General features: G+C 47.0%; 1 protein-coding gene across 2 annotated transcripts in view; it reads left to right on the top strand.

Moving 5' to 3' along the window:
• ARHGAP39 (Rho GTPase activating protein 39) overlaps positions 1-26,988 on the top strand; it is a 257,679-nt gene that overhangs the window by 152,927 nt on the left and 77,764 nt on the right. Inside the window, exon 5 of one of the 2 annotated variants that reach the window (XM_082257585.1) lies at positions 5,944-6,030. The exons of the other annotated variant lie outside the window; for it this stretch is intronic. Coding sequence (XP_082113711.1) covers positions 5,944-6,030 — 87 coding nt within the window. The remainder of the gene's footprint in view (positions 1-5,943; positions 6,031-26,988) is intronic. 2 annotated transcript variants of the gene reach the window in all.

Raw genomic sequence — 26,988 nt, 5'->3', positions numbered from 1 at the left:
CATTGAGCATATATTCCCATACTTCCGAGGGTACTTCAATTGTTGGATCAGGGTATTTAATGTGGTAGTGATGCAGTTGGGCCCAAAAAAAGGAAGGCTTGTCCGAACACTTAGCACGCAGTTCCCCATATGTGGCAGATCGCGGTAGCTCCCCAGGAGGAATCCTCAATGTAGGAATGAGATATTCATAAGCTGCTAACCTCAAGGTCATCTTAGTCCTAGGGATCCCTGTCAATGCTTGCACCTCCCCCCAGGCCCCTAGAGTAGCCCTAAGAGAGGCCAAATCGGGGGTGTAAACTTCACGTTTCGCTAGTGATGCCAACAGTAGGGCAGGGAGGTCCTTATTTGCCACTACTGCCCTTTCTAGATGTACCCAAAGTTTATCTGGTTCAGGATCGAACCAGGCTTTTGCCTGGTCTAACAAAGCCGCGGAATGGTACTTCCGAAGGCATGGGAAGCCTGTCCCCCCCTTAGCCCTGGATTTAATTAACACAGAATACGGAATCTTCGGTACTTTGCCCCCCCATAAGAACTTCCTGAACATTTTGTCCATGTTACGGAAGAAGGATGATGGGATCACCACCGGGATTGTCCTAAAGTAATATAAAATCTTCGGCAGCACCAACATCTTGAGCGCAGCTATACGCCCCAACCAGGACAGCTCGTAAGATGCAATATGTGTTAGGTCCTCCATTACTGTAGATAACAATTTAGAGAAATTGACCTGGTATGTTTGAGATGTCGGAGCCACCAAAGATATACCTAAGTATGGGAGTGATTTATTTGACCATTGAAAGGGATACTGAGTTTTGAGCAACCTCAGCTCCTTAGCGGATAGAAAGGTCGACAGGCACACAGATTTAGTCACATTCAGTTTATAGTAGGAGATGGCTCCAAATGCATCTAGTTGGCGCTGCAAGCTGCAAAGAGACGTCATCGGGGAGGTCAAAGTAAGAATCACATCGTCCGCAAAAAGCCCAATTTTGTGGTCCCTGCCCCCCACTTTAATTCCAGATATTCCCGGGTCGCTTCTAATGGCCTCTGCCAGGGGTTCCATTACTAGGGAAAAGATGAGTGGGGACAACGGGCACCCTTGGCGCGTACCATTAGTGATTGCAAATTTTTCTGATAACGCACTAGATGTAAACACCCTGGCCGAAGGTGTCGTGTAGAGTGCCGAAATCGCAGAGAACATAGGCCCCTGAATCCCGAATTTAGCTAAGGTCGCCCTTAGGTACCCCCAGTGCACCCTGTCAAACGCTTTTTCAGCATCTAACGTCAGGAACACCGAGGGCACCTTTCGTTTTTCAGCGATCTGCAATAGATCCAGCATTCTCCTAGTTCCATCCGGTGCCTGCCGACCCTTCACGAATCCCACCTGATCCTCTTTGACCAGGCCGGGAGTCACCTCCGCCAATCGTACTGCTAATATTTTCGCGTATAGCTTTAGATCCGAATTCAGGAGGGATATGGGGCGAAAGTTTTGGGGCGCATCGGGTGATTTAACAGGCTTGGGGAGTGCAACTATGACTGCCTGCAGCATTTCCTCCGGGAAGGAGGAGCGCTGCGCAGCCGCATTGAACAATTTGCAGAGATACGGGGTTAGGGTATGCTGAAACGCCTTGTAATACTCGGCCGAGAAGCCGTCTGCTCCAGGGGATTTATTTAAGGGCATTGACAATATAGCTTTCTGCACCTCCTCCTCCGTTATGGGGGAGTTCAAGGTTTGCAACATATGTTCTGACACAGTGGGAAGTCGTAAAGAGTCTAGGAATGAAGCAATAAGGGAATCCGAGGGCTGCGGAGTATTGCCGTCCTCTTTAAGGTTATACAATGAAGTATAGTAATTGGCAAAGGCATTAGCGATTGCAGTTGGGTGATGCACCAGTGAATTCGTTTTAGGATCCCTGATAGAAGAAAGCTTAGCCTTTTGCTGCCTTTTCTTCAAGTAATTGGCCAACATCTTGCCTGATTTGTTACCCTGGGAGTAGTAACGTGCCTTAGTTTGGAATAGAAGTCTCTGATGGTCCTCTAAAAGTTTATCCCTAACCAGCTGTCTACAGGCTGTTAGCTCTTCCAGCTTAGAAGGAATAGGGTCCGATTTATGAGCGGCCTCCAGAGAGCGCAATTGCTCTAGAAGCATCTTCATAGCCTGGGCCCTCTCTCTCTTAACTCTAGACGCCTGCTGGATCAAGATTCCCCTAGCAAATGCCTTATGGGCACACCAAAGCGTGAAGACATCCATCCCCGGAGTGTCATTATGTTCAAAGTATTCCCGGATCCGACCACCCAACCGCTCCCGATGGCCCACGTCCCGGAGCAAGGAAGCATTATTGCGCCACAGATGGACTGGGGTGGTCATATGGGGCTCCGAGACTGCCACAGAGACCGGAGCGTGGTCAGACCAGGACATTGTGTGAATTGTAGATTTTTCAACCACTCGCAGAAATTGCAAGTCAGCCACAAATAGATCCAACCTCGAATAGGATCCATGAGGGGCTGAGTAGTAAGTGAAGTCCTTCTCTGCAGGGTTAAGGCAGCGCCATACGTCATACAGATTAGAGGAATGCAGAAACTTTTGAAGGGTAGCCCTCGTCCTTCCCTGGGCGGGAGAGCAATCAAACTGAGCATCCCCAATGCAATTAAAATCCCCACAATACACTGTGAGACCCCTCTTCACACGGTCCACCTTCTTCACAAGCGCCCTCAGAAACCTGAGTTGTCCCTGGTTGGGAGCATATAGATTTACAATTGTATAGGTAATATTATTAATGTCACAGATCAATATTAAAGATCGTCCTGCGTCATCGGTGACTATGTCATGCAACTGAAAGGCCACGGAGCCTTTAATCGCAATGAGCACTCCTTTTTTCTTAGTGTCACCAGAAGAGGTAAAAACATGCGGGTATAGCTTGTCAGAACACTTAGGTGACTTGGACCGTGCGAAGTGGGTCTCCTGTACACACACAACATCGCCCCTGAGAGCACGGGCCTCCCGCCAAAGAGACCTGCGCTTGAAGGGGCTATTGAGACCGTGAGCATTAATGGAAACTATATTAATAACCATTTACAAGCAGGATAAGAGAAGATAGGTCCACATGGCAGTCCTTAATTTCAAAGTAATGAGAAAAAAGAAAAAATCCTTCAGGTGAGAAAAGGCAAAAATATCTCCCGGGCGGGAACAGAGGGAACAGGCTAGGTCGAAGGAGACAGTACTTACAGTTCACACGTATAGGTGCATTCACATACCATTGCTGACGTTGTAAACATGGTCCAGAGTTTCTGTCCTTGGTCATTAGAGTGGTAGTTTCCAGAGCATCGTAGCAGTCATTGAGGCTAAAAAACTGTGAGACACAACAAAAGAGAACAAAAAAGAGAAAGCAAACACTTAACGAAGGGTATGGGGTATACCCCATCATGCGATAATATCGCAGGCACAGGTGAAGGGGGTTCAGCTCCAATCACCCGGTCACTCCTGGACTCCGACTCATCCAGGTAGCAAATCCTCCAAAGCAGACCAAATAGAAAAAAACGAAAAGAAAAAGTAACAAAGTTGGCCACAAAGAAGAAACCGTATGGGGCTGATTATCCGCATGAGACCCATGTGACTATTAGCCCTAAAGCCGATGCTGTAGCCATAAACTCATCTGTTGACCCGCCGCCACTCAGGCTCCAAACGAGAGGGTTCCACTCCGGTAGAGGATTCCTGTGGGTCCGGTAGGAGACCCCATTTCTTGGTCAGGGCAAACCCTTCCTCCACTGATCGGATGACATGCGTGCGACCATCCTTAACAATGAGGAGTTTGGTAGGAAATCCCCAGGAGTATTTTACTTGGTTGTTACGGAGTAGCTTGGTCATAGGGATCAATTTTTTCCGAGCCGCCATGGTAAATTGAGATAGATCTGCGTACACCGATAATCCATGATACGGTGCTGGAAGTGGGGAGGTGTTCCTTGCAAAGCGCATGAGGTCATCTTTAATGTGATAAAAGTGTATACGTGCTATAACATCCCTTGGGATTTTCTCGGGTAGATGTTGCGGCTTTGGCAGGCGGTGTGCACGATCCACCACCGCTTCTACCACCGGTATGTCCGGAATGAGAGCCAGCAACATGGCTTGTACATATGCTCGCAGTTCAGAAGGGGGGACTGACTCTGGGACCCCCCTCAGCTTCACATTATTACGGCGGGCCCTGTCCTCCAGGTCCGCCATCTTGCTCTTTAGGGTCTCCAATTCATCCCCCTTCGCATTATGATCATCTACTAGTTCATTGTGGGCTATAGAAAACTCCTCCATTTTATTTTCTATGTGATCCACCCTGCCTCCCAGGTCCACCACCTCCGTTTTTATGCCGTTGACACAGGCCACTATTTCCCTGTGAAAAGCGCCATTTATGGACATTAGCATGTCTTTCATGGTGACATCCGTAAGCGGTTGTCCCGTCGTGGGAAAGTCCTTTATATTGGCGTAAAATTCTAAAGTGCTGTCCAGAGAGCTAGGGCCCGCGCTATTGTCCCCAGCGCAGCGGTGAGCTTCGGACCGCTTAGGGGCCGCTTTTTGTGGGCTGCGGGACGGGGATCCCCCCTGGGAGGACTTGCTGCTAGCGGAGGATGACCTTAAGCTCGGATCCCCCCCGATCCCGGGAGGTGATCCGCCCGAGGCTCCGGCGCTTCCAGCCCTCGGGTAGGCCTCGGCGCCATTTTGGGACCTCGGAGTGCTGGTTGAGGCAAAGAAGTCCGTTAACTTACGAGGTCTTCCGCGGTCCTTTCTCTTTCCCATGGTCGCCTGTAGTGTCCGCAAGTGTCTTAAGGGCCACTGGAGTCGGAGTCGCTCACCCACGTCGCTGGAATCGTTGCGGAGAGACCGGGAGTGTTAGAGCTCTTCACTCACGCGGCCATCTCCGTCGGCTGCCGGCCACGCCCCCCTCTTTTCTTCTTATCATTAACATATTTCATACAAATTACTTTGTACCACAAATGTTACTTGGCTGTGTATTCTCCAAAAGGGGTAGTACTGGGAGGTGGGTAGGGTGTGGAACAAAGAAAAGATGCTCTGAGGCTGGTAGGGGTGGAGGCAAGGGGTAACTCCAAAAGGGGAAGTTCCTGCACCTATTCTGAGAAAAAAATCCCTGAGTACAGATAAGTACCAAAATTCCTTGCTCCATTGGAAGCCAGTATTCCGTTGTACATGATGATGATGTTTGGAAGCCTTTGAATGGTGGAGTGGGGAAGCTTCAGGAGGCCAGTTTTTCAGCTAGGAGGAAGCCTGCAGGAGTGAGGTATAAGGTAAGTATTATTACTTATTCCCTTACCCCTAGAATAAATTAGCATTTAACCCTTCAAATATGTGTTGGGGGCACTGCAGGGTTAGTTTTTATCGCTGGGCCTTAAACAAAGGTGTAAAAAGTATTTGGGTAAGAAACTTGGTCGTAGAATTATTGTCACGTTAACTGATGCACACCAACGCAAATAAACTTGGTCTGGACATCCAGGCTTTAATTACCTCTGGCCATGAAAAGCCCCTCAAACCTTCAGGTCAAAAATTTCCTATGGAGTTCCGTGTACGCGGTTGTAAAAGATGTTGGCATCTCTTGCTTTTCATACGCCTTCAAGTTTATGTTCCACATAAACATTCATGTCCATTGTGTCCAAAAATTCCCTCATTGTACTTTCCACTATGGAGTACTTTCTTCTGATGATTGGATCCATGCGCCTTCCAGTGCTGCAGTGACATGATCAATGTATACTTCTGTATCCCCATCATCATGATATCCCACTGAGTCACTAGCTCACTGGTCCAGCTAGCAAGTCTCTAGAGTGTTTCTGTCCACCATTTTGTTTTGGTTATTCGTTTTGGTTCTGTTTGCCATTTTGCTTGTGTCAGCCATTTGATGTCCTGTTCCATCATGTTCCCTTGTGTTCATCACTGTCTTTGTTTCCCAGTGAACCGCCACATAAAAGAGCTCCTGGAAAGGAAGAAGAAATCCAAAATCAGAAAGAAACCAAAGCCTTATATTGAAGATTATGATGGTAGGGTTGTGAACCGTCTATGTAGCGGCTTTCCCCTCTAGAATAACCATCTTCCTTCTTTCTACATAACTCCTACCTCAGCCTTATCGCCCAGTGCGAGACCCGCTACTAGACCTAACGCAAGACCAGATGACGAAAATATCCCTCAGTCTGAGCCTATAGAGGGTGCAGACGGAACGGCTGTCTCTTGAACCATGGGCTCAGGGGGGCACAGTGTTACTGCTCCTCCCCAGTATGACTGTTCCACTCCCAGTGTTACTGGTCCTCCCCCCAGGTGTTACTGCTCCTTCCCAGTATGACTGTTCCACTCCCAGTGTTACTGATCCTCCCCCAGGTGTTACTGCTCCTTCCCAGTATGACTGTTCCTTTCCCAGTGTTACTGATCCTCCCCCAGGTGTTACTGCTCCTCCCCAGTATGACTGTTCCAGTGTTACTGCTCCTCCCTAGTATGACTGTTCCTCTCCCAGTGTTAATGCTCCTCCCCAGTATGACTGTTCCTCTCCCAGTGTTACTGCTCCTCCCCCAGGTGTTACTGCTCCTTCCCAGTATGACTGTTCCCCTTCTGATGTTACTGATCCTCCCACAGGTGTTAATGCTCCTCCCCAGTATGACTGTTCCTCTCCCAGTGTTACTGATCCTCCCCCAGGTGTTACTGCTCCTCCCCAGTATGACTGTTTCTCTCCCAGTGTTACTGATCCTCCCCCAGGTGTTACTGCTCCTTCCCAGTATGACTGTTCCTCTCCCAGTGTTGCTGATCCTCCCTCCAGGTGTTACTGCTCCTCCCCAGTATGACTATTCCTCTCCCAGTGTTACTGATCCTCCCCCAGGTGTTACTGCTCCTCCCCAGTATGACTGTTCCTCTCCCAGTGTTACTGATCCTCCCCCAGGTGTTACTGCTCCTCCCCAGTATGACTGTTCCTCTCCCAGTGTTACTGATCCTCCCCCAGGTGTTACTGCTCCTCCCCAGTATGACTGTTCCTCTCCCAGTGTTACTGATCCTCCCTCAGGTGTTACTGCTCCTCCCCAGTATGACTGTTTCTCTCCCAGTGTTACTGATCCTCCCTCAGGTGTTACTGCTCCTTCCCAGTATGACTGTTCCTCTCCCAGTGTTGCTGATCCTCCCTCCAGGTGTTACTGCTCCTCCCCAGTATGACTATTCCTCTCCCAGTGTTACTGATCCTCCCCCAGGTGTTACTGCTCCTCCCCAGTATGACTGTTCCTCTCCCAGTGTTACTGATCCTCCCCCAGGTGTTACTGCTCCTCCCCAGTATGACTGTTCCTCTCCCAGTGTTACTGATCCTCCCCCAGGTGTTACTGCTCCTCCCCAGTATGACTGTTCCTCTCCCAGTGTTACTGATCCTCCCTCAGGTGTTACTGCTCCTCCCCAGTATAACTGTTTCTCTCCCAGTGTTACTGATCCTCCCCCAGGTGTTACTGCTCCTTTCCCAGTATGACTGTTCCTCTCCCAGTGTTATTGATCCTCCTCCCCCAAGTGTTACTGCTCCTTCCCAGTATGACTGTTCCCCTTCTGATGTTACTGATCCTCCCCCCCGGTGTTATTTACTGCTCCTCTGGTGTTACTGTACCTCTCCTACCGTTACTGCTCCCCCCAGTGTTAATTCCCAGTGTTATGGCTTCCCCTCCAATATTACTGCTCCTTAGATGTTGTGCCCAAGTGTTACTGCTCCCCCCCCAGTGTTACGGTTTCCCCTCCATTGTTACTACTCCTCAGATGTTATGCCCCAGTGTTACTGCTTCTCCCCCACGGTTGCTGCTACTCCCTCCCCAAGTCTTACTTCTCCCCCCACTTTGCGTTACTGTTCCTCCCCAATGTTACTGTTCCCCCTTGGTATTACTGCTCTTCCCCCAGTGTCACTACTCTTCCCCCGGTGTTACTGCTCTTCCCCCCAGTGCCACTACTCTTCCCCCGGTGTTACTGCTCTTCCCCCGGTGTTACTGCTCCTCCCCCGGTGTTACTGCTCTTCCCCCAGTGTCACTACTCTTCCCCCAGTGTTACTTCTCCTCCCCCAGTGTTACTGCTCCTCCCCCGGTGTTACTGCTCTTCCCCCCTGGTGTTACTGCTCCTCCCCCGGTGTTACTGCTCTTTCCCCAGTGTTACTGCTCCTCCCCGGGTGTTACTGCTCTTCCCCCGGTGTTACTGCTCCTCATCCTGTGTTACCCCCTCTGTCCTGGTGTTACGGCTCCTCATCCTGTGTTACCTCCTCTGTCCTGGTGTTACGGCTCCACCTCCTGATGTTACTGCTCCTTCTGTGTTACCTCCTCTCCCCCGGTGTTACTGCTCCTTTTCCTGTGTTACCTCCTCTCTCCTGATGCTACTGCTCCTGTGTTACCTCCTCCTCCCAGGTATTACCGCTCCTCCTCCTGTGTTACATTCTCTCCCCAGGTGTTACTGCTCATCCTCCTGTTACCCCTTCTGTCCTGGTGTTACCGCTCCTCCTCCAGTGTTACCTCCTCTCCACAGGTGTTACCACTCTTCCTCCTGTGTTACGCCCTCTTCCCTGGTGTTTCCGCTCCTCCTCCAGTGTTACCCCCTCTGTTCTGGTGTTATCGCTCCTCCTCCTGTGTTACCTCCTCTCCTCTGGTGTTACTGCTCCTCCTGCTGTGTTACCTCCTCTCCAGATGTGTTACGCCCTCTGCCTGTTGTTTCCGCTCCTCATCCTGTGTTATCTCCTCTGTTCTGTGTTACCAATCCTCCTCTTGTGTTACCCCCTCTGTCCTGGTGTTACCGCACCTCCTCCTGTGTTACCCCCTTTGTCCTGGTGTTACTGCTCCTCCTCCTGTGTTACCTTCTCCCCCTGGTGTTACAGCTCCACCTGCCGATGTTACTGCACCTCCTGTGTTTCCTCCTCTCCCCCGGTGTTACTGCTCCTTTTCCTGTGTTATCTCCTCTCCCCCGGTGTTACCGCTCCTTTTCCTGTGTTACCTCCTCTCTCCTGGTATTACCACTCCTCAGGTGTTACGTCATAGTACTTCTTCCTTATTGGCCGGTGGGGCATTTTTTTTGGCTTTTTATAAAATCGAGCTTTATGAAGGTAACAGAATATCTGTTGCTTTTGATTTTTCTTTTTTACACATTTTTGTATGAGTGGCCTGCTTTGCACTCTTATATTCGCTATATTTCTGGTAAATCGCAGATTTTCTTTTTTTTACCAGAAAAGAGAGATTTTTGTGTCGTCTGGTCAAAGCTCTAATTTGCCCACCAAATATCTTCTAATCTCTTCTCTGTGTGTCTTCTGCCCCTTCCGCAATCAGCGTCTTTCTCTAGATAAACTCAAACCTCAAATCTCATCTAATAAAGAAAATGTATAATGTTTATTGGCTACAAAATATCTTTCCTTCATTTTATTGCTTTCAATCATGTAAATATGAAATGATACAAATTAATTTGTACCTTTTCCAAGTAGCTGATGTATTGCCAAATAAAAAGCTGATTTTCTGAAATTAGAACCTGAAAAGCAGGAAGATCAGATTACACGCATTGCAGGGGGAAAAGCAGGAAGATCAGATTACACGCATTGCAGGGGGAAAAGCAGGAAGATCAGATTACACACATTGCAGGGGGAAAAGCAGGAAGATCAGATTACACGCATTGCAGGGGGAAAAGCAGGAAGATCAGATTACACGCATTGCAGGGAGAAAAGCAGGAAGATCAGATTACACACATTGCAGGGGGAAAAGCAGGAAGATCAGATTACACACATTGCAGGGGGAAAAGCAGGAAGGTCAGATTACACGCATTGCAGGGGGAAAAGCAGGAAGATCAGATTACGCACATTGCAGGGGGAAAAGCAGGAAGATCAGATTACACGCATTGCAGGGGGAAAAGCAGGAAGATCAGATTACACGCATTGCAGGGGGGAAAGCAGGAAGATCAGATTACACACATTGCAGGGGGAAAAGCAGGAAGATCAGATTACACGCATTGCAGGGGGAAAAGCAGGAAGATCAGATTACACACATTGCAGGGGGGAAAGCAGGAAGTTCATTTTACACGCATTGCAGGGTGAAAAGCAGGAAGATCAGAGTGAAAAGCAGGAAGATCAGATTACACGCATTGCAGGGTGAAAAGCAGGAAGATCAGATTACACGCATTGCAGGGTGAAAAGCAGGAAGATCAGATTACACGCATTGCAGGGTGAAAAGCAGGAAGATCAGATTACACGCATTGCAGAGGGAAAAGCAGGAAGATCAGATTACACACATTGCAGGGGGAAAAGCAGGAAGATCAGATTACACACATTGCAGGGGGAAAAGCAGGAAGATCAGATTACACGCATTGCAGGGGGAAAAGCAGGAAGATCAGATTACGCACATTGCAGGGGGAAAAGCAGGAAGATCAGATTACACGCATTGCAGGGGGAAAAGCAGGAAGATCAGATTACACGCATTGCAGGGGGAAAAGCAGGAAGATCAGATTACACACATTGCAGGGGGGAAAGCAGGAAGATCAGATTACACGCATTGCAGGGGGAAAAGCAGGAAGATCAGATTACACGCATTGCAGGGGGGAAAGCAGGAAGATCAGATTACACACATTGCAGGGGGAAAAGCAGGAAGATCAGATTACACGCATTGCAGGGGGAAAAGCAGGAAGATCAGATTACACACATTGCAGGGGGGAAAGCAGGAAGTTCATTTTACACGCATTGCAGGGTGAAAAGCAGGAAGATCAGAGTGAAAAGCAGGAAGATCAGATTACACGCATTGCAGGGTGAAAAGCAGGAAGATCAGATTACACGCATTGCAGGGTGAAAAGCAGGAAGATCAGATTACACGCATTGCAGGGTGAAAAGCAGGAAGATCAGATTATACGCATTGCAGGGTGAATATCAGGAAGATCAGATTACACACATTGCAGGGGGAAAAGCAGGAAGATCAGATTACACGCATTGCAGGGGGAAAAGCAGGAAGATCAGATTACACACATTGCAGGGGGAAAAGCAGGAAGATCAGATTACACGCATTGCAGGGGGAAAAGCAGGAAGATCAGATTACACACATTGCAGGGGGAAAAGCAGGAAGATCAGATTACACGCATTGCAGGGGGAAAAGCAGGAAGATCAGATTACACACATTTCAGGGGGAAAAGCAGGAAGATCAGATTACACGCATTGCAGGGGGAAAAGCAGGAAGTTCAGATTACACGCATTGCAGGGGGAAAAGCAGGAAGATAAGATTACATACATTGCAGAGTGACTCATATGAGAGGGAAATGCCCCTCCATGGCTGCAATAACAGCCCCTAGCAAAGTGTGGCAGAGGGAGGTCTTCCATTCAACTCCGCCCCCTGGGAGCCACCTGTGGCTGGGCCAACTATCTCCACTTTTTTTTTTAATAATGTGATTTCATTATTTAGGTTTAATTTTATAATTTTTCTTTTTTTTTTTTTTTTATTGCAGTGAATCGTTGCGGGACAAGTCATCTAGTGCCCAGGGCGAGGATGCAAAATTGCACCCCCCCTCTTAATGTATAAGCATTATGTGCCACCCCCCCCCCCCCCCCCCAATAAAAAATAGCAAGCATAAATTCCCTTTTCAAGCCAAAATTCACCCAAACAAAAACTCCCCCTCTTCCAGTACAGCTCAACCCCAGAAACTAGGGATCCACCGATTATCGTCAAATCCGATATATCGAGGGCTGATATGAACTTTCCCCGATATATCGGAATCGGGTCAGAGGTGACCAATATTATGGGAAAGTGCAGCTAGAGGCATCACCCCGGTACCGGCGTCCATAGCCGACGGTCGGCTGTCTTGTAATGACAACCAATGCGGCTGAGAAGCTGCTCGGCTGTCATTACAAGGAGCGGAAGGAGACATCCCAGCCCTCCCGCCACCTTCTGTGGCTCGCCCGGGTTTCCCGTCCCAACCAGCCTGCACTGCCACCGAAGACCTGATCAAAGCCACATTCTTTTCTGATGGGGTCTCCATGTAAAAACCCAGAAGAGATGTCATGACATCACTTCCGGGTACTCGGCGCCAGATTAAAAAAAATGACAGCATTCAAAACAGCCAAACTTGGCGTTTTGAATGTTTTTAAGTGCAGAGGAGGGGTTTGTGGTCTTTTAGATCCCTCCACAAGAGTACCTGTCAAGAAAAAAAATAAATACAGTTTTGAATGTACAAAAATATTGGCCAATATCGATATTCAGTGGCCAAAATATCGGTATCGGCTTTAAAAAAACAATATTGGTCGATCACTACTAGAAACCCCCCTCCCTGCTGAAACTTCCAACCCAACAAAAATCGTTGCCCCTCCACCATCCCCCCTCCCTGCTGAAACTTCCAATCCAACAAAAATCGTTGCCCCCCCACCATCCCCCCTCCCTGCTGAAACTTCCAACCCAACAAAAATTGTTGCCCCCCCACCATCCCCCCTCCCTGCTGAAACTTCCAATTCAACAAAAATCGTTGCCCCCACACCATCCCCCCTCCCTGCTGAAACTGCCACTCCAACAAAAATCATTGCCCCCCCACCATCCTCCCTCCCTGCTGAAACTTCCAAGCCAACGAAAATCGTTGCCCCCACCATCCCCCCTCCTAGCACAAATCCTTTACCCCCCATATTTCCCCTTTGAGCAGAAATCCTCTCCCATCTCCAAAAATCCCCTCCTAGCAAAAATCATCCCCCCCCCCCCCCCCAAAAAAAAATAAAATAAAATCCCCCTTTTTAATATAATGTTTGCAGGTTCTAAGTATTTTTCTAGCACAAAAAAAAAAATGATGTTTTTTACATGAAGGAGAGGAATCTCAGAATTGGCCTGGGTGGCACCTGGACCACCATTACTGCTCTGAATTCCACCTATTTCCACGCTTGCTGTTCCATATTTTATATAAAGATTTGTGGATTGTGCCTCTAGTGGTCGATTGTTTGTATAGTCAGCATTGGTAATAAATTAGCTATACAGAGAGTCTGTGATTTTTAACCAATCAGATAAGACAGGGAGACTTCCAATGATATGGAGGAACAGTAAGGTTCATATCAGGTGAATTGATCAGCATTGATCACACACGGGGTCCATGGTTACAGTGGTCCTCTGTCTGCCTTCTTTACACCATACAAGGTTGTTGCATAAAAATGCAGCACGCCACAGTAATGCATTATTTTTTTTTTACTATTTACCCATTTCAATACCGGGAACTTTCACCCCCTTCCTGCCCAGGGCAATTTTCAGCTTTCAGCGCTGTCAATCTTGGAATGACAATTGCGCAGTCATGCAACACTTTACCCAAACAAAATTTGTATCATTGTTTTGAGACACCTGGAGCTTTCTTTTGCTGGCATTTAATCACCACTGGATTTATTATTTTTTGCTAAACAATTTTGAAAAAAAAAAAAGTTTTCTTAGCTTCTGTTATAAAATGTTGTAAATAAGTAATTTTTCTCCTTCACTGATGTGCGCTGATAAGGCTGCACTGATGGGCACTAACAGGCTGCACTAATAAAGGGCTACACTGATGGGTACTGATAGGATGCACTGATGAGGTGGTACTGATGGGCACTGATGAGGTGGCACTGATGGGCACTGATGAGGTGGTACTGATGGGCACTGATGAGGTGGTACTGATGAGGAGGCTATTATATGCAGCACTGATGGGCGCTGATAGGTGGCACTGATATGCAGCACTGATGGGTATGAATAGAAGGCACTGATATGCAGAACTGATGTGCACTGATAGCATGTAATAATAGGCGGCACTGATGGGCACGGATAGGTGGCACTGATATGAAGCACTGATGGGTACTGATAGGTGGCACTGATATGCAGCACTAATGGGCACTGATATGCAGAACTGATGTGCACTGATAGCATGTAATAATAGGCGGCACTGATGGGCACGGATAGGTGGCACTGATATGCAGCACTGATGGGTACTGATAGGTGGCACTGATATGCAGCACTGATGGGTACTGATAGGTGGCACTGATATGCAGCACTAATGGGCACTGATATGCAGTACTGATGTGCACTGATAGCATGTAATAATAGGCGGCACTGATGGGCACAGATAGGTGGCACGGATATGCAGCACTGATGGGTACTGATAGGTGGCACTGATATGCAGCACTGATGGGCAATGATATGCAGAACTGATGTGCACTGATAGCATGTACTAATAGGCGGCACTGATGGGCACAGATAGGTGGCACGGATATGCAGCATTAATGAGCGCTGATGGACACTGATAGGTGGCAATGATGGACACTAATAGGCGGCACTGATGTGCACTAATAAGTGGCACTGTTAGGTGGCACTGATGGACACTGGCAGGCCTCACTAATAGGCACTGGCAGGCATCACTAATGGGCACTGAAAGGCAGCACTGATGGGCACTAGTGGGCATCACTGGTGTGCACCAGGGCCGTCTTTAACACAGGGCAAAAGGGTCAGCTGCCCCGGTCCCAGTCATTGTTGTGGGGCCCAAGGCAGCTTCCCCTTGAGACTGCACTGCCTGCAAATAGTTGATAAGTGGATTCGGGAGGGCACAAGAAAATGTTTGCCCAGGGTCCAATTAATAATAAAGATGGCCCTGGTGTGCAATAATGGGCATCACTGATTGGCACTGACAGACATCACTGATGGGGCTGCATTGATATTCATTGCACTGATTATCAGTGCAGATGTCTCCACTCAGGAATGCCGCTGATCGGCTCTCCTCTCCTCACGCACTGTCAGTGTGAGGAGAGGAATGCCGAAAATGGGCACTTCCTATTTACAGTTTGATCAGCCTTGATTGGGCACAGCTGATCACATGGTAAAGAACTTACGTCATAGGCTATTTACCGTGATCAGAGATGTAGTGTGTGCGAGGGACACATCGTACTGCCAATCGCTGTGCTGCTCGCCCCCTTGGAGCGCAATAGGCTTGTTCTCAAGGACGTCATATGACATCTAGTGTCAGAACAATGAAACTCCCCGCTTTGGCGTCATTCTGCTATAGGCTGGGCAGGAAGTGGTTCTGCAGCCTATAACAATGCATTAAAAAAATCACATTGGCACATCACATTTATTTATGCAGGATGGAAGTTACTAACCACTGAGCACTGAGAAGTCACAGCCTGCAAGACAAGGAGGGCATGAGGAGCTCCATGCTAAGTACGGAGACAGTTCAGAAAATTGCTGTAAATATACCGATACCACCAGCTCAGATATGCATTGTTTGTGGTCATCCTTCCTATAATACTGAGTACTAGGTGCCTGCAGACCCCGACTGACCCAGCCGAGCATCATGTGACCGACCTGGCAGCACACAGAGCGGAGGGCAGAGTACAATAGATATTCCACAATACAGAAAATTCTCTGTCTACCAGAACAGACGGTGGTTGTGTATTGTATCAGAAGCTGAATACCGGGGAGAAGGTCAGAGGGAATGGAAGGCCCATTGTTGGGCATATTCAATAACAATTTGCAAAGTGCTCCTAATGGACAGGGAACATTTTGCAGCACTATTGTGAAAGCGCGGGGCAGGTCGGCCTGCTGTGTAGGCTTGTGGAGGAGAGACAATATCGCAAGAGAAAAAAAAATAAATAGCATGCTTCTGTAGCTGTAGCACTAAAGCTTAGCAAACAGGCATCTATATTCAGCCGGGTGCAATATATCTAAAGGTTTGTTAGTTTTGGATGGAGTAGGAAATGGGTAAAATTCTAGTTTTTACCCCTAAAAGTGAAATTCAACTCCAAAAGTGAAGATTTGCTATGTTTATAGAGGACATTCGGAAATGTTATTTGTGCTTTAGCAGTACGTTGAAAAATCTACCTTTTGCCCCAAGTTCCTCTTGAAAAAGAGCAGTGCATTTCATGTGCCTAGGCAGTTCTGTTCTATATCCTCATAGCTGTATATCTGTAGTGTGGGATCATCTAATTCTAAGGCACTGCTGCCTCTGACTGCTAGTCTCAGCAGATTTGGTGATGTCATTACTGTGCTGATCATTGTTCTCCTTACTGGAGGGGAAGCTGTATCTGAGGACTTGCAGTGCAAGGATCCCCTGCTTTTGCTTCATGTGCCTAGGCACTCCTGTTCTATATCCTCATAGCTGTATATCTGTAGTGTGGGATCATCTAAGGCACTGTTGCCTCTGACTGCTAGTCTCAGCAGATTTGGAGTGAGATTTGGTGATGTCATTACTGTGCTGATCATTGTACTCCTTATTGGAGGGGAAGCTGTACCTGGGGAACTGCAGTGCAAGGATCCCCCTGGAAAAATCGACCTTTTGCCCTGACTTCCTCTTAAAAAAGAGCAGTGGATTTCCCGTGCCTAGGCACTCCTGTTGTGCCTCATCATAGCTGTATATCCGCAGTGTGAGATCATCTGAGGCACTGCTGCCTCCGTCTGCTAGTCTCACCAGATTTTGCATGAGATTTGGTGATGTCACTACTGTGCTGGTCACTGTTCTCCCTTCTGGAGAGGAAGCTGTACCTGAGGAACCTGCAGTGCAAGGATCCCCTGCTTTTGCTTCATTCATTCAGTGGATCTGTGCTTGCTCTATCTCCATCACTACCCCTCTAGTCATCAGATCATATCACTACTGTGCTGATCATTGTTCTTGCTGGAGGGGAAGCTGCACTTGAGGACGTGCAGTGCAAGGATTCCCCTGCTTCGTCTTCATTCATTCTATGGATCTGTGCTTGCTCTATCTCCGTCATTACCCCTCTAGTCATCAGATCATGTTACTACTGTGCTGCTCACTGTTCTCCTTGATGGAGAGGAAGCTGTACCTGAGGAACCTGCAATGCAAGGATCCCACTGTTTTTGCTTCCTCCATTCATGGATCTATGCTTGCTCTATCTCCATCACTACCCCTCTAGTCACCAGATCATAGTCACTACTGTGCTGATCATTGTTCTTGCTGGAGAGGAAGCTGTATCTGAGGACTTGCAGTGCAAGGATTCCCCTGCTTTTGCTTCATTCATTCAGTGGATCTGTGCTTGCTCTATCTCCATCACTACCCCTCTTGTCACCAGATTATGTCACTTCTGTGCTGATCATTGTTCTTGCTGGAGATGAAGCTGTAATTGAGGACGTGCAGTGCAAGGATCCCCCTGCTTCGTCTTCATTCATTCTGTGAATCTGTGCTTGCTCTATCTCCGTCATTACCCCTCTAGTCATCAGATCATGTCACTACTGTGCTGCTCATTGTTCTCCTTGATGGAGGGGAAGCTGTATCTGAGTACTTGCAGTGCAAGGATCCCTTGCTTTTGCTTCATGTGCCTAGGCACTCCTGTTCTGTATCATCATAGCTGTATATCTGTAGTGTGGGATCATCTAAGGCACTGCTGCCTCTGACTGCTAGTCTCAGCAGATTTGGAGTGAGATTTGGTGGATGTCATTACTGTGCTGATCATTGTTCTCCTTACTGGAGGGGAAGCTGTACCTGGAGAACTGCAGTGCAAGGATCCCCTGGAAAAATTGACCTTTTGCCCTGACTTCCTTTTGAAAAAGATCAGTGGATTTCCAGTGCCTAGGCACTCCTGTTGTGTCTCCTCATAGCTTTATATCTGCAGTTTTGAGATCATCTGATGTCACTACTGTGCTGGTCACTGTTCTCCTTGATGGAGAGGAAGCTGTACCTGAGGAACCTGCAGTGCAAGGATCCCCTGCTTTTGCGGATCTGTGCTTGCTCTATCTCCATCACTACCCCTCTAGTCACCAGATCATAGTCACTACTGTGCTGATCATTGTTCTTGCTGGAGGGGAAGCTGTACTTGTATGTGCAGTGCAAGGATCCCCCTGCTTCGTCTTCATCCATTCTGTGGATCTGTGCTTGCTCTATCTCCGTCATTACTCCTCTAGTCATCAGATCATGTTACTACTGTGCTGCTCATTGTTCTCCCTGCTAGAGGGGGAAGCTGCATCTGTGGACTTGCAGTGCAGGGAATCCCCTGCTTTTGCTTCATTCATTCGGTGGATTTGTGCTTGCTATATCTTCATATACTACTCTAGTCATCAGATCATGTCACTACTGTGCTGCTCACTGTTCTCCTTACTGGAGATTAATCTGTTCCTGAGGAACCTGCAGTTCAAGGATCCCCTGCTTTTGCTTCATTCATTCAGTGGATCTGTGCTTACTCTATCTCCATCACTACCCCTCTAGTCACTACTGTGCTGATCATTGTTCTTGCTGTAGGAGAAGTTATACTTGAGGATGTGCAGTGCAAGGATCCCCCTGCTTCGTCTTCATTCATTCTGTGGATCTGTGCTTGCTCTATCTCCTTCATTACTCCTCTAGTCATCAGATGATGGTACTACTGTGCTGCTCACAGTTCTCCTTGCTGGAGAGGAAGCTGTACCTGAGGACCTGCAGTGCAAGGATCCCCTGCTTTTGCTTCATTCATTCAGTGGATCTGTGCTTGCTCTATCTCCATCACTACCCCTCTAGTCACCAGATCATAGTCACTACTGTGCTGATCATTGTTCTTGCTGGAGGGGAAGCTGTACTTCCTTGCAGTGCAAGGATTCTCCTGCTTTTTATTATTATTATTATTATTATTATACAGGATTTATATAGCGCCAACAGTTTGCACAGCGCTTTACAGTGTGGGGAAAGACAATACAGTTACAGTAGAATTCAATACAGGAAGAATCAGAGGGCCCTGCTCTTTAGAGCTTACAATCTAGAAGGGAGGGTCAAGTGAAACAAAAGGCAGTAACCGAGGGGGATGGGCAGATGGATAAAGTGGAGGTAGAGTTGTTAGGTGTGGGTAGGATAGGCTTCTCTGAAGAGGAGGGTTTTCAGAGATCGCCTAAAAGCTAATAGAGTAGGAGATAATCAGACAGATAAGGGTAAGGAGTTCCACAGGATTGGAGAGGCTCTGGTAAAGTCCTGGAGGTGACAAGGGAGCTAGAGAGCAGGAGGTTTTGAGAGGAACGAAGAGAGCGATAAGGTTGGTATTTTGAGACTAGGCTAGTGATGTAGTTGGGGGCTAAGCTGTGGATGGCTTTGTAAGATGTTGTTAGTATTTTGAATTTGATTACTTGGGTGAGCGGAAGCCAGTGGAGGGCTTGACAGAGAGGAGCGGCGGACACTGAGCGATTGGTAAGATGGATGAGTCTGGCGGCAGCATTCCTGATGGATTGAAGGGGGGATAGCCTGTGTAGAGGTAAGCCAATGAGAAGGGAGTTGCAGTAGTCGAGGCGCGACATGACCAGGGAGTGAACTAGGAGCTTTGTTGTGTCTTTGGTTAGAAAGACGCTAGGGGATGCTTTGTCTTCATTCCTTCTGTGGATCTGTGTTTGCTCTATCTCCGTCATTACCCCTCTAGTCATCAGATCATGGTACTACTGTGCTGCTCGCTGTTCTCCTTGACGGAGAGGAAGCTGTACCTGAGGACCTGCAGTGCAAGGATCCCACTGCTTTTGCTTCATCCATTCAGTGAATCTGTTCTTATCTGTCTCTATCATTACCCCTCTAGTCATCAGATCATGTCACTACTGTGCTGCTCACTGTTCTCCTTACTGAAGATGAAGCTGTATCTGAGGACCTGCAGTGCAATGATCTCCGTGCTTCTTCTTTATCTATTATGTGGGTCTGTATTTCCTTCACTACTACAGTTACCCCAACAGTCATTAGGTTACCAGCCATCAGGGGGGAAGCTCTGATATGTAGTAGCAAAATCTTCCCAACATAGAACAAAGACCACTAAAAAAAGGCAAATGTCATAACCCTTCCCCATTTACTTTGTTCTAATCTAAAAGGTGTTGGTGGAAGTTCTGCTATACATGGATCACATATCTATTTAAAGCGGAGTTCCACCCTCAAAATGAACTTTTCACGGTCTGCTTGCTTTAACTTACCTGAAAAACAATTGGATAATTAAAATTTTTTTTTGATTCACTTACCTTGTTTTTAAAGAAAATATACTTACCTTCCTCCCTCTTCCTCCCTCTGCGGCCGCGGCCTGCGCCGTCACTTCCTCCCTGCATTGACTCCTGGGGATGAACGTCATTGATCCCAGAAGTCAATGCGTCATTCCCTGCTGAACAGCTTCTGGGCATGCCCAGAAGCTGTGCAGGGATGAAGCGCCTGCACCAGAAGTGACGAGCAGGGCCGGTGCAGGGCATTCTGGGACTGCGACGTCACCGAAGAGGACGCTCCGGCTTCAGCTGCCCACACCTGAGATGGCAGCGCTGGACAAGACATTTTCAAGGTAAGTATTTCTTCTAAAAGGTAAGTGAAACCGGGGACAGTTCAGAGGCTAGCGGTGCTTAATTGCACTAGCCCTGACTGTCCCGGGGGTATTTTTATCTAAAAAAAATTTTTCAGGGTGGAACTCCGCTTTAATAATCTGTAAAAAAGACGATGGGCCCCTGCTGAAGTAACACCCGACATCTGGGCGGTATTTTGTCCTGGAATATGAAGATTGGAATCTGAGTACAGATATTGTTATCCTAAATTCTCTGTTATCGGGCACTATGCGTACAAAATCTATCGATCTCCTGCGTGCACAAAGGCCGAGCTGGTCCTGTACCTTCAATCAATTCCGCCAACAAGTAGCAGAGCATTGTGTATGGAGAACCTTCCTGGTGCCTCTATAGAACATCCAATTCTGGAGCAGATCACGTCTTCAGCTAGCTCTTCATCCAGACAAATCTCCGTCCAACTGACCGACACTCCTGGAGTGCATTCTAATTAATTACTGGAGCGGCCAGCGAGAAGAACAGCCGTAGACATTTATTACATTAGGTGAAATAGACACCCCGGTTTGCTAGTTAAAGAAACAAGGTAATTGAGCCGCAATCAATAAGACTCATCACAAAACCGTGAATCACCAGATGTGGATAGAAAACCGAGAACAGACAATAAGAGGCCGGAATACAACCCCGACATATTACCTGAGGTGTTTCCTCTATGGGAATTCTAAACTGTCCTCCTTTATAGTGATAAGTTAACATACCCCATGGCCCGGTGCAACTCCGCCACATTACCCTAGATGGTTCCTTGATGGGAATTCTAAACTGTCATTTTTTTATAGCTTCAACATAACGCATTGCCCTGTGCAACCCTGCCGCATCACCCTAGGTCAGTAATGGGGAACCTTTGTACCCCAGATGTTTTGGAACTACATTTCCCTTGATACTCAACTACACTGCAGAGTGCATGAGCATCATGGGAAATGTAGTTCCAAAACATCTGGGGTGCCAAGGTTTGCCATCACTGCCCTAGGTGCAGGGCCGACCCTACTATGGGTCCCACTGGGTCCATTGTACCCAGGCTGCTTTGAGAGGCAAACGAAGAACAAGGGGGAAAAAAGGGGAGATCCCACCCCCTTTCCCTCCCTCAGGAGGAAAAGGGATGGAAACACTAAGAGGGATTTTGGAGGTGCCAGGCAAGAATTCACATATAAACAATGATTAACCACTTTAAGACCAGAAGGATTTGCCCCCTTAATGACCGGGGCCATATTTTGCAATTCGGCACTGCGTTACTTTAACTGACAATTGCGCGGTCGTGCGATGCTGTACCCAAATAAAATTTACGTCCTTTTTTTCCCACAAATAGAGCTTTCTTTTGGTGGTATTTGATCACCTGTGCGATTTTTAATTTTCTGCGCTATAAACAAAAAAAGAGCGACAATTCTGAAAAAAAATATATATATGTTTTTCACTTTCTGCTATACGACATTCCCCCAAATAAAAATTTAAAAATCTAATTTTTTTTACATTTTAGGCCAATTTCTGCTACATATTTTTGGTAAAAAAAAATCACAATAATCGTATTTTGATTGGTTTGCGCAAAAGTTATCGCGTCTACTAACTACAGGAAAGATTTATGTCATTTTTATTGTTTTTTTTTTCTTTACTAGTAATGGCGGTGATCTGCGATTATGCGACATTGTAGCGGACAGATCGGATCCCTGACTGACATTTTTGCCACTTTTGGGGGGACCAGTGACATTACTATAGTAATCAGTGCTAAAAATATGCACTGTTACTGTAATAATGACACTGGCAGGGAAGGGGTTAACACTGTGGGTGATCAAGGGGTTAAATGTGGACCTAGGGGCGTGATTCTAACTGTGGGGGGCGTGGCTTGTGAAATGATCACAGAGACCTGTGATCCTATATAGAAGGATCACAGGCGCTCTGTGATCATTCCAGGGAGAAGGACGGTCGGCTGTGTTTACAACATCTGACCGTTCTCTCTCAGTGGGGAGCAATTGCGGGTGTCAGACGGCAATCGGAGCCGCCTGCCCCATGCATTGGTGTCCCCGCTGACGAGCGGGGGTGGGAGCACGCCACCAGCGGCGTGCGCTCGCCCCCAGCTGCAGGCGCGCGACTGACGTATACCTATGGCGGCTCGCGCAGGAGCGGCTTCCTGCCGCAGTATACCTGTGGCAGGCGGTTGTTAAGCGGTTAAGGTATGACGTGTTTGGTATCTATTTACTCAGCATAACCTCATCTTTTATGTTTTAGCAAACAGTTTAATTGATTGCATTTGTGCGCACTAAAATTAACTTTGGTGTATTTTTTTTACTGCAATTTTACATTTCAGAAACCATTGCACTAATATCGGGTGACGTAAAACAAAATTGGAACTACCACTATTTTATTCTCCAGGGTGTCTGCTTTCAGAAAATATATGTTTGGGGGTTTTATGTAATCTTCAGGCTTAAAATTATTATTTTTTTTTTTTTTTAACCACTTAAGGACCAGAAGGATTTTCCCCCTTAAAGGCCATGTTTTGTGATTCGGCACTGCGTTACTTTAACCGACAATTGCACGGTCGTGCGACGCCGTACCCAAATAAAACTGATGTCCTTTTTTTCCCACAAATAGAGCTTTCTTTTGGTGGTATTTGATCATCTCTGCATATTTTTTTTTTTTTTTTGCGCTATAACCAAACAAATCCAACAGTTCTAAAAATAAAAAAACATTATTTTTTACTTATTATTATACTTATTTTTTTTTTTTAACCACTTAAGCCCCAGCCCTATTTCGGACACTTTTTGTTCACGCGTTAAAACCAGTATTTTTTCCTAGAAAACTACTTAGAACCCCCAAACATTATATATATTTTTTTAGCAAAGACTCTGGAGAATAAAATGTCGGTCATTGCAATATTTTTTATCACGCGGTATTTGCGCAGCGGTCTTTAAAGCGCCATTTTTTTGGAAAAATTTTAAAAAATCACATTTCACTAATTTTAAAAAATACTAAACCGTAAAGTTAGCCCATTTTTTTTGTATATTGTGAAAGATGATGTCACGCCGAGTAAATAGATACCCAACATGTTACGGTTTAAAATTGCGCCCCCCCGTGGGATCGCGACAAACTACGGTCAATAGAGATCTCAATCTGCGACGCTTTAAATTTATTTAACGGTTACCAGTTTTGAGTTAGAGTGTAGCTCTTTCTTTTAATTATTGCTCACGCTCTGGCGATCGCGGCGATACCTCACATGTGTGGTTTGAACAGCGATTTGCGGCTCGACTTCCGTATACGTTTTTTTTGTGCGCGAGCTAACGTTGACGGGGGCGGCTAAATTTTTTTTTTTTTCCCATTTATTTTATTTATTTTTTTAACTTTATTAAAGTCACGGAAGGCGGCGGTAGGGGGGGGGACGTCCCCTCCCGCCCCCCCGGGTACCGATCGAGCGGCTCCCGAGCCGCATCAGTCGGTACCGACGGAAAGCCGACCGTCGGCTTCAAACCACGGTACCGGGATGGTGCCTCTAGCTAGAGGCATCATCCCGGTATAACACCGCAAAGTTTACTGACGTAGATCTACGTTAGTATGCGGTAAGTGGTTAAACCCTCCCAATAAAAAAAAAAAAAAAAATCAATTTTCATCAATTTAGGCCAAAATGTATTCTGCTACATATTTTTGGTAAAAAAAAATTCCAATAAGTGTGCATAAGCACTAAAGTTATTGGGTCTACAAACTAGGGGAAAGATCTGTCATTTTTATTTATTTATTTTTTACTAGTATTTTTACTAGTAATGGCGGTGATCTGCAATTTTTTAGCAGAACTGACATTTTTGACACTTTTGGGGGGGGGGACCAGTGACATTACTACAGTAATCAGTGCTAAAAATATGCAATGTCACTGTACTAATGACACTGGCAGAGAAGGGGTTAACACCAGGGGCGATGAAAGGATTAAATGTGTGCCTAGGGAGTGCTTTCTAACTGTGTGGGGGATTTACTCACTGGATAAACACAGAGACAGGATCCCTGTATTCTTCACTGATAGAACGGCGGTCTGCCTTGTTTACATCAGCAGAGGGCCGTTCTGTCCCCATGGGGAGCGATCGTGGGTGCCTGGCGAACGTTGTGTCCCCCAGACCTGCTGATTGGCTCCTCCTCTAGCCAGTCGGTGCGTGCACTTGCCTCCAGCAGCGCACGTGTGCCCCCACTATCTGCTACACGAAGCAACGTACATGTACAGTATCTCACAAAAGTAAGTACACCCCTCACATTTTTGTAAATATTTTATTCTATCTTTTCATGTGACAACACTGAAGAAATTACACTTTGCTACAATGTAAAGTAGTGAGTGTACAGCTTGTATAACAGTGTAAATTTACTGTCCCCTCAAAATAACTCAACACACAGTCATTAATGTATAAATCGCTGGCAACAGAAGTGAGTACACCCCTAAGTGAGAACATTTAAATTGGGACAAAGTGTCAATATTTTGTGTGGCCACCATTATTTTCCAGCACTGCCTTAACCCTCTTGGGCATGGAGGTCACCAGAGCTTCACAGGTTACCACTGGAGTCCTCTTCCACTCCTCCATGATGACATCACCGAGCTGGTGGATGTTAGAGACCTTGCGCTCCTCCACCTTCTGTTTGAAGATGACCCACAGATGCTCAATAGGGTTTAGGTCTGGAGACATGCTTGGCCAGTCCATCACCTTTACCCTCAGCTTCTTTAGCAAGGCAGTGGTCATCTTGGAGGTGTGTTTGGGGTTGTTCTCATGTTGGAATACTGCCCTGCAGCCCAGTCTCTGAAGGGAGGGGATCATGCTCTGCTTCAGTATGTCACAGTACATGTTGGCATTCATGGTTCCCTCAATGAACTGTATCTCCCCAGTGCACTCATGCAGCCCCAGACCATGACACTCCCACCATGCTTGACTGTGGGCAACACACACTTGTCTTTGTACTCCTCACCTGGTTGCCGCCACACACGCCTGACACCATCTGAACCAAATAAGTTTATCTTGGTCTCCTCAGACCACAGGACATGGTTCTAGTAATCCATGTCCTTAGTCTGCTTGTCTTCAACAAACTGTTTGCGGGCTTTCTTATGCATCATCTTTAGAAGAGGCTTCCTTCTGGGATGACAGCCATGCAGACCAATTTGATGCAGTGTGCAGCGTATGGTCTGAGCACTGACAGGCTGACCCCCCCCCCCCATTCAACCTCTGCAGCAATGCTGGCAGCACTCATACGTCTGTTTCCCAAAGACAACCTCTGGATATGACGCTGAGCACGTGAACTCAACTACTTTGTTCAACAATGGCGAGGCCTGTTCTGAGTTGAACCTGTCCTGTTAAACTGCTGTATGGTGTTGGCCACCGTGCTGCAGCTCAGTTTCAGGGTCTTGGCAATCTTCTTATAGCCTAGGCCATCTTTATGTAGAGCAAGGATTCTTTTTTCAGATCCTCAGAGAGTTCTTTGCCATGAGGCGCCATGTTGAACTTCCAGTGACCAGTATGAGAGAGTGAGAGCGATAACACCAAATTTAACACACCTGCTCCCCATTCACACCTGAGACCTTGTAATACCAAGGAGTCACATGACACCGGGGAGGGAAAATGGCTAATTGGGCCCAACTTGGACATTTTTACTTAGGGGTGTACTCACTTTTGTTGCCAGTGGTTTAGACATTAATGGCTGTGTGTTGAGTTATTGGTGGTGGGAGTGTCATGGTCTGGGGCTGCATGAGTGCTGCCGGCACTGGGGAGCTACAGTTCATTGAGGGAACCATGAATGCCAACATGTACTGTGACATACTGAAGCAGAGCATGATCCCCTCCCTTCAGAGACTAGGCATCAGGGCAGAATTCCAACCTGATAAGGACCCCAAACATATTTTGAGGGGACAGTAAATTTACACTGTTATACAAGCTGTACACTCACTACTTTACATTGTAGCAAAGTGTCATTTCTTCAGTGTTGTCACATGAAAAGATAGAATAAAATATTTACAAAAATGTGAGGGGTGTACTCACTTTTGTGAGATATTGTATGTGCTCATGTGTGATGCTTTTCTTGAGAGATAAAAGAATCCTTCAATAAGATCTCTATAAATTGTCCTGTGTCAGCTCTGCCGACCTATGGAAGGGTCAGTATGTGCAGCGGGCCCTCTGTTTCGGGCCCCTCGGAGGTCGCATACGTTGAAGAAGCTGTGATCACACACTTGCTGTAATATATTAACAGAACACATTGCAACACATTACACAAAAAGCTCATTAATAAACCTTTCAATGGCGGCATTGTGACTCTCCTCTGTTGTTTTATTCAGGACCGCGCAGCTCCGTCCAGCGAATTTCATGGTTCCTCGATTCGCCCTCATAGTCTAAACCCCCCGAGGAGGATAAAGCGGCTTGTTATTGTCACAGACGGCTAATCTCGTGTCTTGGTGGTAATCACCAAAAAGACAACATGGCAGCACTGCTGTTTCACAGAATAGGCGTTTAATCTTCCAGCCTGTTATGTAGCAGAGATAAAACCCCTCTAAGTATCCCCCCCATCTGCCACCAAGGGAGCCGGGTGCAAGGGACACATCTATTACCAGAGTCTAAGCCCTCCCGATACTTCTCCGGCAGAGGGAGGATAATCACACGGCCCCATGGAGTGCCGGAGACGCACTTCATACGACAAAACACAGAGCGCCATGTAACCGTTCTAAAGACTAATAATCGCAACATATTCATCTTCTGAGCTTCCATTGTACTGATTCTCTTTCATTTACAATTCTTCGCCTTC

Source organism: Pelophylax lessonae, assembly GCF_965119305.1.
Source record: "Pelophylax lessonae genome assembly, chromosome: 5".
Lineage (NCBI taxonomy): Eukaryota > Metazoa > Chordata > Amphibia > Anura > Ranidae > Pelophylax > Pelophylax lessonae.
This window is presented reverse-complemented; position numbering and strand designations above follow the sequence as displayed.